Source organism: Nicotiana sylvestris, chromosome 4, assembly GCF_000393655.2.
Source record: "Nicotiana sylvestris chromosome 4, ASM39365v2, whole genome shotgun sequence".
In the NCBI taxonomy this organism is placed as follows: domain Eukaryota; kingdom Viridiplantae; phylum Streptophyta; class Magnoliopsida; order Solanales; family Solanaceae; genus Nicotiana; species Nicotiana sylvestris.
This window is the reverse complement of record NC_091060.1, coordinates 174,134,912-174,147,313: the sequence shown is the minus strand read 5'-3', so window position 1 is coordinate 174,147,313 and position 12,402 is coordinate 174,134,912. Positions and strand designations below refer to the sequence as shown.

General features: G+C 36.3%; 1 protein-coding gene across 2 annotated transcripts; it reads right to left on the bottom strand.

The window, feature by feature from the left end:
- Positions 1-4,552: 4,552 nt before the first annotated feature.
- Positions 4,553-11,614, bottom strand: LOC104218988 (uncharacterized). 2 transcript variants are annotated; one of them, XM_009769616.2, is made up of 3 exons: positions 11,333-11,614; positions 5,602-5,772; positions 4,553-4,785 (listed from the first exon to the last, which is right to left on the bottom strand). In XM_009769616.2, the coding sequence occupies exons 1-3, from the start codon at positions 11,414-11,416 to the stop codon at positions 4,702-4,704; spliced, it is 339 nt and encodes a 112-aa protein (XP_009767918.1). In that variant the 5' UTR covers positions 11,417-11,614; the 3' UTR covers positions 4,553-4,701. The 2 variants fall into 2 exon arrangements, with proteins under 2 accessions (XP_009767918.1, XP_070028476.1); XM_070172375.1 differs by having other exon boundaries at positions 4,553-4,775; positions 11,333-11,533.
- Positions 11,615-12,402: the final 788 nt, after the last annotated feature.

The following is a 12,402-nucleotide window of genomic DNA, read 5'->3' as shown; positions in this document are numbered from 1 at the left end:
TTAAATAATAACACTTCCTCCCCTTATCTTGCATGGGAAGATCTATACCCTTTTGTTCTATGGAGTATCTGGCTAAATCAACAACAATAATCACTCTGAATTATAACCCCACCCATGCAATATCCCTAGCTATACAATATAAGGTCCTCACCCAAAAGGAGAAACACACTGTTCATTCCCATGCAGTTGAAGTTGCATGGCACAAACCTCTCCCTAAAACCTACAAACTAAATATAGATAGTGCTTTCAGAGAAAAATCGAATATGGGAGGTATAGGAGGAGTATTTAGAAACTATTCTGGAAAATGGATGATGGGCTACCAGCACTCCTGCCCCTCAAGCTCCCCCTCCAGGCCGAACTAGAGGCTCTCAAAGAAGGACTCAGTATTGCACTAACATACGGATACACTCCCCTGATGATTGAAACTAACGCAACAGAGGTAATTAGTGTACTACATTTTGGTTGTGTTCCTCGTAACTCCATTATCTATACTTGTATATGTGGTTAATGTACCAGTTGAGGCAGACATTAATCAGCCATTTAGGGAGGGGAACAAAGTGGCCCATAAAATGACGAAGGAATCACTCAAGCATGCAAGACAACATCAACTAATTGGCAAACCACCTGCTTATGTCTTAAATAATTTAGTAGCAGATAAGGATGGATATGTCTATTTTGTTAAGTACAATTGTGTTGTTGTATGTTGTAAGTTAGCCAGTACGGGCAATACAAACATACTTAGGGCTTGTAGTATTTTGAATGATGTAACAGATAATATTCCGAACTTTTAATATATTATCTTGTTTTATCAAAAAAAAAAGAGTTGGATAATGTTCCTTTATTCGTGATTCAAATGCATAATTTGCATTAGTTACAAATTCAATTCTTACTAACTGCGATTATGAAATGTACTCTGATAATTTTATGAAAGATGTGGTATAAACTTTAATCAAGTGACCTCTCTCTCTATATATTATTACAACTAGTATTAGAATACACGTGTTGCACGTGTACCTTGTCTTAATAAATATATATTTGTGAAAAAATTACATAAATATTACGTACTATATTAACAAATAACGTTTGAGTTATAAAATAAAAGTTAAAAAAATGTGAATTCCTAAAAATGACGAGCATTGATCATATTTAACTAACTCAACAAATAAAGAAACAATGACAATAGAAGTCCTCAATCATCTTAGTCAATATTTGTTCTAGCTTTATAATTTCATTAGTCCAATTTCACAAGTTATCGTGCTTCCTTTTTACTTTCACCAAGAATACATAAACTCTGGAAAATTTAATAGATTTTTCTTTTTTGAAATCCTTTTGAAAAGTATATACTCTCAAGTTTATTTTAGAAAACACAAACGGAATCAGTTAATTGACAAAATATATTTTTTTCACAAACAAAATGTAAAGTACCTATTTCTTTAATAAAAAGTACTATAAAAATTATAATTTAACCCAAGAAAAAGAAATAAATTATGAGGATTTGACCAAACAAGCTGTATGTTTGCGAGATAAGGGCATCGAACATTATCAAGGAGATTAAAGTATTGGAAAAATCTATTATATAGCATTAAGGTGCAGATCTAGACGATATTTTAGATCTGTAGCAATTATTATTGACATCCATATTCCAAAGTTATAAATTCTTAGTGACATCCATATTCCTAGCATCTCTAATAATGAGGCCAATTTCATCTACTTCTTTTTTTTATAATTTCGAGACATGCACTCTATCAATTGTACCTTGTTATTACTACTATTAATAAGCGAGAATGTTGAGGAGCTTCCGGACAAAGTGAATTGACAAAAACCAAGTCAATTCACTTTATTCCCTAAAATACTCTTCCAGCTCAGTATGTTTGCTAGCATTCACAGGGTTAATATTGCCTTTTCAATCATTCAGCCGCAATTTTGTAAATCAAACTTCCATTCCAGAGATATTAGTAGTTCTGAGGAGTATAATCCAACATGGGTCCCACCTAAATTTTTCCCACATTTCTCTTCAAAATCTTGCAATAACCTCTGTTATGTGTGGATAAGCTTGCGAAAAAGTGGGTCCTCCACCTACATTTTGCATGATTTATCGTGTAAGATTTTCAGTTCTCTGAAAAAAGTGGGCCCCGATTTATTCGAATTGTTAATTGTATATAAAAGATTAAATTAGTCAATAAAATTTATCGACGAAGTTTTATTAAACTACATTTTTAGAAAAAAAGTTACTCTTTGAATTGGAAAATAAGCCTCAAGCTCGAAATTAATTTTATCGTAAAATTTATCTCATCAAAGTTAAACGCCACATTTCTATAGGATTTATTTATTCATGTATTTGTTATTCCTGTGATATTTAATTTAGTTTGAATAAAAGTAATTATTGTTAATGCAATTTATAGATCATGTGGTGGTAATTCAACTAATTTTTTGGGCTTTTTTTATTTTAAGCCCGCGCCTGAAATATTTTATATTCGATATCCAAAAAAATGTATAAAATTTATATAATTTTTATATATAACAAACATAATATATATATATATATATATATATATATATATATATATATATATAAAATTTATAAAATCTTTTCCTTTACTATCACATTAGTCGGAGAGCACGATGCTCAATTCATATTAACCTAAATAGCCGTTCACACAATCATTTAAATAATAGTTGAGAAATGTATAGTAAATGTATAATTCATATGCAATATGAGTATAATTATAAATAATTATTTTACTATCCATATATATCTGTTATAAAAAAAAAATAGCGAATCTAAATAACTATCTGTGAAAATATCCCTATATCTATTTATGTAAGTACCTATTTAGAATAGTAACATACAAGGCCATTCAATTGCTTCCCCCCCCCCTCCCCCCTCACCCCACACACACCGTGAGGTGAATCTAATTATTATATTTTGCTACTTAAAATTAGAGTTCGATGCATTATTCAATAAAGTTTTAAAAAATAATATTATACTTACTTTACATAAAAATTAACTCTACGTTTTGGTACTTTATTTCATGTTGACCATTCGAACTTAATTTAAATACTAAATTATCATGAATACATGGAGAAATCATTAAAAGACAACTTAGAGCCCGTTCGGACATAACAAATTTTTCCTTTTTTATAAAAAAAAGTCACTTTTTTTTCGAAATCAGCGTTTGTTCATAAAATTTTCAATTTTCACTTAAAGAAGCATTTTGGAAATTTTCAAAATTTTGAAAAATTCCAAAAAACTATTTTTTTAAAATTTTTACTCAAATCACTCACAAAACTTCAAAAACAATCAAAATTATATTCATATCCAAACACATCTTTAAATTTCAAATACTATTTTCACTTGAACTTTTTTCACCCTTTTTAAAATTTTTACAATTCTTACATCCAAACGCCCGCTTAATAGTTGGTAAAGTATAGGAAAAATCACCAGTTCTTTTTTAGTGTGAACTACGTAAAACTATATAGTTCAAAAAAATTGGAAAATAAAATAAAGTTGGAAAAAGAGAAGAAGTTAAACCAAAGACCATCAGAAGAAAAAATAGTATAAGTTGGACGATAAGTTGTACTCACTTTTAAGAATAATAAATATAAGTTGGACTATATTTATTATTTTCTTTGAAATATTAGCCATATTTATAAGTGATCATTCAAAAATAGCCACAGTTTCAAAAGTAATCGAAATTCAGTCACTTTTCATGTAAAGATAAATCTGAACGAAAACACTGTTCAAAATCCGGAAAAATACTCCAGCATAATATACTGGAGTTCCAGTATAATATGTCGGTCCAGCATAATATATCGGTCCAGCATAATATGCTGGAAGTTCATACACAAGTGCACCGAACTCCAGTATATTATGTTGGACCGGTCTCTGTTGCAGCAAAATAATGGCTATTTTTCAATGACTTGGCAAACGCTGACTATTTTTGAATGATCAGTCCGAAAACTGACTAGACCGTGCTATTTTAACCAATGTATAATTACATAATACGTTGGGCCCGGGCAAAGCCCGAACTACCCCTGCTAGTATCTTTATAAACGATTACTTTTTAGCGGCACTTGTACCTTCTTCATTTTTTTATTTATTTAAGCGACACTTATTTAAGTTAATTCGATAGAGCCAAAGAAAAATATGGAAGAATTTCAACCAAAGGTTACTATAAATAAATTTCTTATGTGGACAATTTCTATATGGGAAATCTAAAAGGAACGAATTTGTTACTATAAATAAATTTCTTATGTGGACAATTTCTATATTGGAAATCTAAAAGGAACGAATTTCTTCTTCTGTTTTATCTTCGTTGAGTATAAAAAATTTGGAGTTGATCTTTGATTTCAAATATTTCTTTCAACTCAAATACGTAGATTATAAGGTAAGGATATCTTAGAATTTTATCTTTTTAATTTACACTATATGTTTTAATATATATATATATATATATTATTCCTAACAAGCTAATATAATATTCAAATTTGAAACTAAATAAAATTTGAGTTGAAATTTGAGTAGTTTGTATTGAGGTTAAGCCAAGCAACGTGTCCAAAAAAAGTTGATCTTAAGATAACATCTACAATGTTACACAATACCGATCAATTAATTTAACATTTAATGATTCAAAGAACAGAAAATCCGTATATAACAAGTATTCAAAATTCAGAAATAGAAGATAAATCAAAGATTACTATCTAACTTGTATGACTTTTCTTTTCGATGCTTGACTTGCTCAAAACAATAACTCCTAGAACAATCAGTGCAGCACCTGCAAACCACTACAAAAGTAATACCAATCAGTCGGCCAAATGGCCTAATTTTCATCATATATGGCAAGATGATATAAACTAATACTCATAGCAATCACATAAACACACATTTCTGACTTAATTACAGCTTCAGATTAACTTTAACCTAGCTACAAGTTCTTTGGCATTTTATTATAAATCAGTGGTGTGTCTACATCTGACTTGAGGGAGGCAATTGTTTTGAGAAACTATGTTTCTACCCTGTAAAATTTTCTTCTCAGAATTGCTCCTTCCCCATATCATCACCCCCCTAAGTCGAACGAGAAGGCTCAAGACTTGAGACTGAAGGCAAGGTAAATACTTAAATTGACAACAAGAACCAAAACAGTTTATTGACACAAATGGTTAACTTGGATATCGGAATTCTAAATTGTGATGTACTTAAATTTTTGGGGACCTAAAGCAGAAGCTAGATTTCTTCACTTTCGAGGGGCTACAAACCATGGAAATACTTCCTTTACATAGAGAAGCACATTAATTTTAGTTGGCCTTTTTTATTTTATTAGTTGATAAACCTATGACTACAAAAATCGTGCAAAAGTTAATCCTGCTATGTTAATAGGTTCTAAGATGTAACAGTACAACATACTGACTATGATAACTTACGCAGAGAGGACTGAAAAAGAAATGGGAACAAAGGCTCGTTCTACGTCTAGAGAAATCATAGAAAAGTTAATCCACAACTAAGGACTTCCATAAAATAGGGAGGAAGGACTGAACAAGAAACACGATCAAAGGATCATACGCTGTCCATAAACACAGAGAAGCACAAATTTCATAAATTACCTGAATTGGTAGTCGCTCCTGGAAAAGTAAAAATCCAGCCAATCCAGACGATAAAAAGTTGGTTGCAAAGTTTGTCACAGTAGCTTGTAGAGATGATAGAGCTTTAAGGCTATTGATATAGCATCCCCACATAGTGACATTGAATATTACGACACAACCATATTTGATGAGCTGTAAATTTGAGATGACATCGATTAGCCAATATTTCGAGATTGCTTGCCACATTAGAGTGAAGCAGAAACAAGGAATGAGTAAAGATAACATAATGGTGAAAATTTACATAGAGCATAGACATTAGATATTCAATGTGTCAAAGATTTAAGCCCAAAAGTTACCACGAAAACATTGTAGGATCTAAACGGACAGGGATCTATTACAAGTAGACACTAGGAATTAATTAGACAAATATAACATGACCCTTAACCTTATTGTACTGGTATTTCTATTTGAATCAATACAACAGTGTTTGCTTTGCTCAACAGTTCATAACATTTTGGTGCTTTCATTGATTATCTTCCATGGGTGATCCAAAACATTCCATGGCTGACCCTTCACAGTCCACCCCTGGCCGTAGCTCCATTCCGTCGTCGGACATGGCAGCTTTTTGTGAGGTTGTGGAATCGAATCATTGTTTTATGCAGGAAATGGTGTCTCAGATGGCAGCCTTAACTGCTCATCTTAGGCCAACATTTGGTGTTCCTTCTCAGTTTCCGGCATCGGGTGTCATCGCTCCTTCGTCTACTGCTAGTGGTGCGTCGCCTCTTCTCCGCCACAAACGTGCTTCGATTGAGATAAGTAGTTTTCATGGAGATAACCCAGAGGCTTGGGTCTTCCAGGTTGAGCACTATTTTAATTTTTGCTCCATTGATGAGAATGAGAAGCTCAATGTAGCTTCCTTTTATCTAGACGGTGAGGCCCTTGAGTGGTTCGGATGGCTGCATTGTAACAAGCAATTGGTCGACTGGGACCATTTTGTTGTCATTCGTTTTAAGAAGCGGCAAGTTCTGGGTCCTGAAGGTCGTTTAGAAAAGCTGCAACAATCCACCACCGTCGCTGATTCCAAGCTCGGTTTGAGGCCTTATCAAACGAAACGGTAAGTGTTTCCGATCACTGGTTGATATAGACATTTCTTTCTGGGCTTCGGCCTGATATCCAGTTCTCAGTAGTGGCCCATAACCCTACCACCCTAGACCAAACAATTTCCCTGGCCCATACCTATGAACAACGGATTAATTGTGAAAAAGGGCCCATTTATTCTAAGCCATCATACACTAAATCTCAGCCCATTTTGCCTACCCCACCTTCGACAGCCCTTGTTCCCTTTCACTCCACGTCCAAATCCCCAAACACTAAGCTGCCTCTGAAACGCCTCTAGCCGGCGGAAGCGCAACAACGACGTGAAAAAGGGGTTTTGCGATTACTGCGATGAACGATATTCACCAGGTCACAAATGTAAAACATTACCTCAGCTTCTTCTATTAGAAGAGGGTCCTTCAGATCCTAACATTCCTCCAGATTCCTTTGTTACAGATGAAGTTTTAGCTGAGGAATTACAATGTCTCGAGGTCCAGCAGCACTCTGCGATTTCATATCATGCATTGGCAGGTGGGAATTCCTCCACTACCCTGCGTTTTAAAGGTGAAATTAATGGTTCTCATGTCCATGTCCTCGTGGATGGGGGAAGCATAGATAACTTTATTCAACCCTGTGCTGCTAAGTTTTTGAATCTAAAGGTGGAAGCCACACCTCGATTTTCGGTGGTAGTTGGCAGTGGCCAAAGGCTTCCTTGTGTGGGAGTAGTACGAAATGTGAAGTTGTTGGTCCAGGAATGTAGCTTGACTTTGGACCTTTATGTCTTGGATTTACATGGCGCGGAAGTTGTTTTAGGGGTATCTTGGTTAGCAACATTAGGTCTGGTGGTTACCGACTATCATGAGCGTATCTTCGAATCTTCTCTTGGTGTCAATCGTTACAGATGGAATGGGGAACCACCCATTGACGTTCAGCCAGTCCAATTACAAAGTATTCGATGTTTGGCAGAAGTGGATGGCATAGCATGTTATTACCGGTTTGAGTTAGTAGCTGATATGGCACCTGCAACTCCAAATTATCTTGCGGAATTGTCGTCTCTACTCCATACTTTCAAAGATATTTTCTGTAAACCGCAAGGTTTGCCGCCATCCAGACCGCAAGATCATGCAATTCACTTGCAGCCTCAAGCAGGTTCAGTGAACGTTAAACCGTACATATCCCTATTTTCAAAAGCAAGTAATGGAACAGCTTGTCTCTGAGATGTTGAAGGAAGGAGTGATTCGCCCTAGCGCTAGTCCCTTCTCTTCTCTAGTATTGTCAGTGCGCAAAAAGGACGGCACACGGAGATTCTGTGTGGATTATCGCGCCCTAAATGCTATCACCGTAAAGGATCGTTTCCCTATCCCGACCATTGATGAGTTGTTTGATGAGCTTCATAGCGCGAGGTATTTCTCAAAGTTAGATTTATTGTCAGGCTATCACCAAATTCGTGTCCGACCCAAAGATATACCAAAAACAACATTTCGAACTCATGAGGGCCATTACGAGTTCTTAGTCATGCCCTTCGAGTTATCCAATGCTCCGTCAACTTTTCAGGCCACCATGAATGCGGTGTTTAGGCCACATCTTCGACGATTCGTTTTAGTATTCTTCGACAATATTCTAGTTTACAATGGATCATGGGAATTACACTTGGAGCATTTGTCTTTGGTTCTCCAACTACTGAGAGACCAATAGTTGGTGGCAAAAGAGTCGAAGTGCATATTTGGGCAAGACCAGATTGATTATTTAGGGCATGTGATTTCAGCAAATGGCTTGGCAGTAGATCCCACAAAAATTCAGGGCCATCTTGCAATGGCCTAGCCCTCGAAATGTGAAAGAGATTCGTAGTTTTTTGGGCCTTGCGGGCTATTGCCGGAGATTTATTCGTCAGTATGCCCCCATTGTTGGACCTTTGACAGATTTGCTTCGCAAGGAACCCTTTCAGTGGAACGAAGGGCACATGTTGCTTTCGAGACACTAAAGCGGGCTTTAGGATCCACTCCAGTCCTTGCCCTTCCAGATTTTTCATTGGAATTTCATCTCGAAACAGATGCGTCTGGTATGGGCGTTGGAGCTGTTCTTTCTCAAAAGGGACACGCTATCGCTTACTACTGTCACAAACTATGTCCTTGTATGTGCAAAGCATCCACCTATCATAGGAAGATGTTTGCCATAACTCAAGTTGTCAGCAAATGGAGGCAGTATCTCCTAGGAAGGCGATTCACAATTTATACCGATCAACAGTCTTTGAAAAATTTGACGAATCAAGTGATTCAAACTCCAGAGCAACAACAATGGTTAAGCAAGTTGGTGGGGTATGATTTCAAGATACTTTACAAGCCCGGGAAAAATAACTTGGTTGAGGATGCTTTGTCACGGACTCCTGAAGCCTCATTCCTAGCTATTTCAAGTTGCAAATTTGATAGTCACTGAATTGCAGCGCAAAAATCAGTCTCATCCTGAGCTTTTAGCGGTGCAACAGCTAGTGCAAAATTCCACAAATGGAGCAGCTGACTATTCTTTTCGTGATGGACTGCTACTCTTTCGAGGGCATTTGGTAGTACCTTCTGATTCTACCCTTCGTTTGCAGTTGCTTGATGAATTTCATTCTTCCTTGATTGGTGGTCATGCGAGGGTCGCACGCACTTTCCACCGCCTTTCCTCCAATTTCTTTTGGAAGGGAATGCGAAAAGATGTTCAGGCCTTTGTGGCTTCATGTCAAGTTTGCCAACAGATGAAAGATCAATTGAAGCAACCTGCTGGACTGTTACAGCCATTACCAATCCTTGATCTGGAGTTTGAAGAGACCACAATGGATTTTATCACTTGTTTGCCGAGCACTAAAGGGAAGGCTACCATTATGACTATTGTGGACAGATTATCGAAATATACTCACTTTATTGCGCTTCCTTCCACCTTCACTGCTCAAACTGTGGCCATGGCTTTTGTTTCAGAAATTGTTCGACTTCATGGCCATCCAAAAATCATAATCACTGATCGTGATCCCAGGTTCATGAATTCTTTTTGGAAGGAGATTCATAGGTTGCAGCGCACCACATTGTCAATGAGTTTGGCGTATCACCCTCAGATCGATGGACAATCTGAAGCATTAAATAGGCGTGTCGAACAATATTTGTGATGTTTTGTGGCTGACAGCCCCATGAATGGTTTCCCCTTTTGCCTTGGGCGGAATATTGGTATAACACGGCTTATCAGACATCGGCGGGCATGACTCCTTTTCAGGTTCTTTATGGTTGTGAGCCCCCTACTTTGGTACGTTATGCCTTGGGAAGCAGCTCCAAGATCTGTTAGAAATTTTTTTGTTGCAGCGTGATGAAGTGATGGAACTTTTGAAGCACAACCTCGCCAAGGCACAATAGAAAATGAAAGAGTATGCAGATAGAAAGCGTGAGCATGTTGAGTTCGTGGTAGGTGATTGGGTATATGTAAAGTTGAAGCCCTATCGACAACATTCCGTGCGACTTCAACGACACCATAAATTGGGGCAACGCTATTTTGGACCTTTCAAGGTACTGAAGCGGGTGGGCTTGGTGGCTTACAAGTTAGAATTGCCTCAAGGAAGCAAGAATACATCCTGTGTTTCAAGTTTCTATGTTGCGCAAGTGTGTTGGCACCCCTAAAAATCAAATCACACCTTTACAGCTTCAAGATGATACGCAACAGATAAACTCGAACCTTGAGGACAAGGTTCAATCCGGAGATGGGGGTATTGTTATAGCCAATAATACTGACAGGCTCAATGTGGAAAGTGGGCTGCAAAAGGAATTGGCATCTGGGCTAGAAGATCGGCCAAGAAGAAGTAAGAGAACAAGAAAACCAACCCAAAAGTTGGTTGATTACGTTTGGAGTGTTGGCTAAGGACTTGGTGTGCAAGGCATCATAGTATTAGTACTGGGGACCATTATCTAATATATATAGAACAGTACAAGTAGTGGAAAGACAGGCTAAAAGTTGTTAAGAAATTCCCTCTCCCTCTATGGTCTGTGGCTCTGTTACCTCTCTCCTGTTTCTTTCTGTCTATCCCTATCTGTATTTCCTTATTTTGTAGCAGCAAGTGTCCCTTAATCTTATTGTACTGGTATTTCTATTTGAATCAATACAACAGTGTTTGCTTTGCTTAACAGTTCATAATAACACCACGAGATAGTAGTTAATTATAATATGGCAGCATTTAGGTCCAAAATATAATATAGACAAATTAGCAATTTAAACAGCACAGGGCGATAATTCATAGCTGGACCAAAAATTCTTTCACAAAATAATCCGCACTTTAATTTCCATTTTATTACTACCTCAATTCATCTCATTTCATCAGATCCTAGTTGGAAAAAATATAATGATGTGTTCATTCATACTTGGGGAATTTTGTCATCTGGCAAATGAACCCACCTAATAAGAGCAGATCCTACAACATAGTATGAATTAGGGGACACATTATTGACTACTGGATTCATTTAGCATTCTTAATCTTTCTTTGTTTAGCTCCTTGTCAGCATACTGAGTAAATTGTTCAGATTCCAAACGAAATACTTCTGGATTAATGTAATCACAGACTAGTATAAACATAGTTAGAAGGAAAAGAAAAATAAAGAAGGAATAATCAATGAAAAGGTTTCTGGTTGTGTGATGGAATTACCTGGGAGGAGAAGAATTTGGCAGAGATCGCTGCAAGAGCAGCGTTGAATCCAGCTGCGACTGCCCACACATAGCCACCCTCCATTTTTGGAACTTAACTGTAGATCTCACTTGTACTCTTGGGAATTTCATCAAACACTTCCAGCGCATTAGGAAGAAATAGTCCACCTCATTATCGATTTAGCTCCTATGATTTTTTTTTATGTAAAAAAGAATAATAATATGCGGGAATTATAATGTGAAAGTCATCTTTTATGCAGTGATGTCCAATGTGAAAATTATTATGAATTAATAACAACGAGGGTGTTATATATCGATTACTTAATTTAAGGGTAATTATATTTTAAAAATGCTTTAATTAGTGTATTATTAGTATACTTATTTTTAATTAAAATAATACTACTGTTATAAAATAAAGACTATAAAGTAAAGACAAGTATAGAGAGAAACTGATGTATTATCCAATTTTCAAACTTATGTACATAATGAACTGAAATTTTCTCTACTTATAGAAGAAAGGTTGATGTTGTGTAAGTTGCTACTGCAAGCTGCTTGTAAGCTGCTACACAAGCTGCCATGTAAGCTGCTTGTAAGTTGCTACAGCAAGCTGCTGTGTAAGCTGCTACTGTTGTTAGATTCAGAGATCGAAGGAAATTGGAAGACGCCCAGTTAGGGTTCTAAGATAGGAAGAGAGAGAAAAATCTGATTTTCATTATTCAATCAATTTACAAAATAAAACTGTTTTCCTTATTTTGTTGTAGTCTCAGAAGTTGGGCCTCTTTATAAGACCCGAAAACCCAAATACAATAAATACAAATTGAGGCTCAAAAAACTAAATACATGTTGGACTACTACAGCTTGGACTACACATACTAGCTAATACCAAATCTAAGTTATTTTCTAAGCTATGAATCCCAACACCCCCCCCCTCAAGTTGGAGGGTGGGTTAACACCCAACTTGCCAAGATGAAGGTGATGAACATTGCCAGACAGATATTTGGTAAAGATATCAGCCACTTGAGATGCACTTGAGGTATGAAGCAAAGTGATCAACCCATCTGTGAGCTTGCT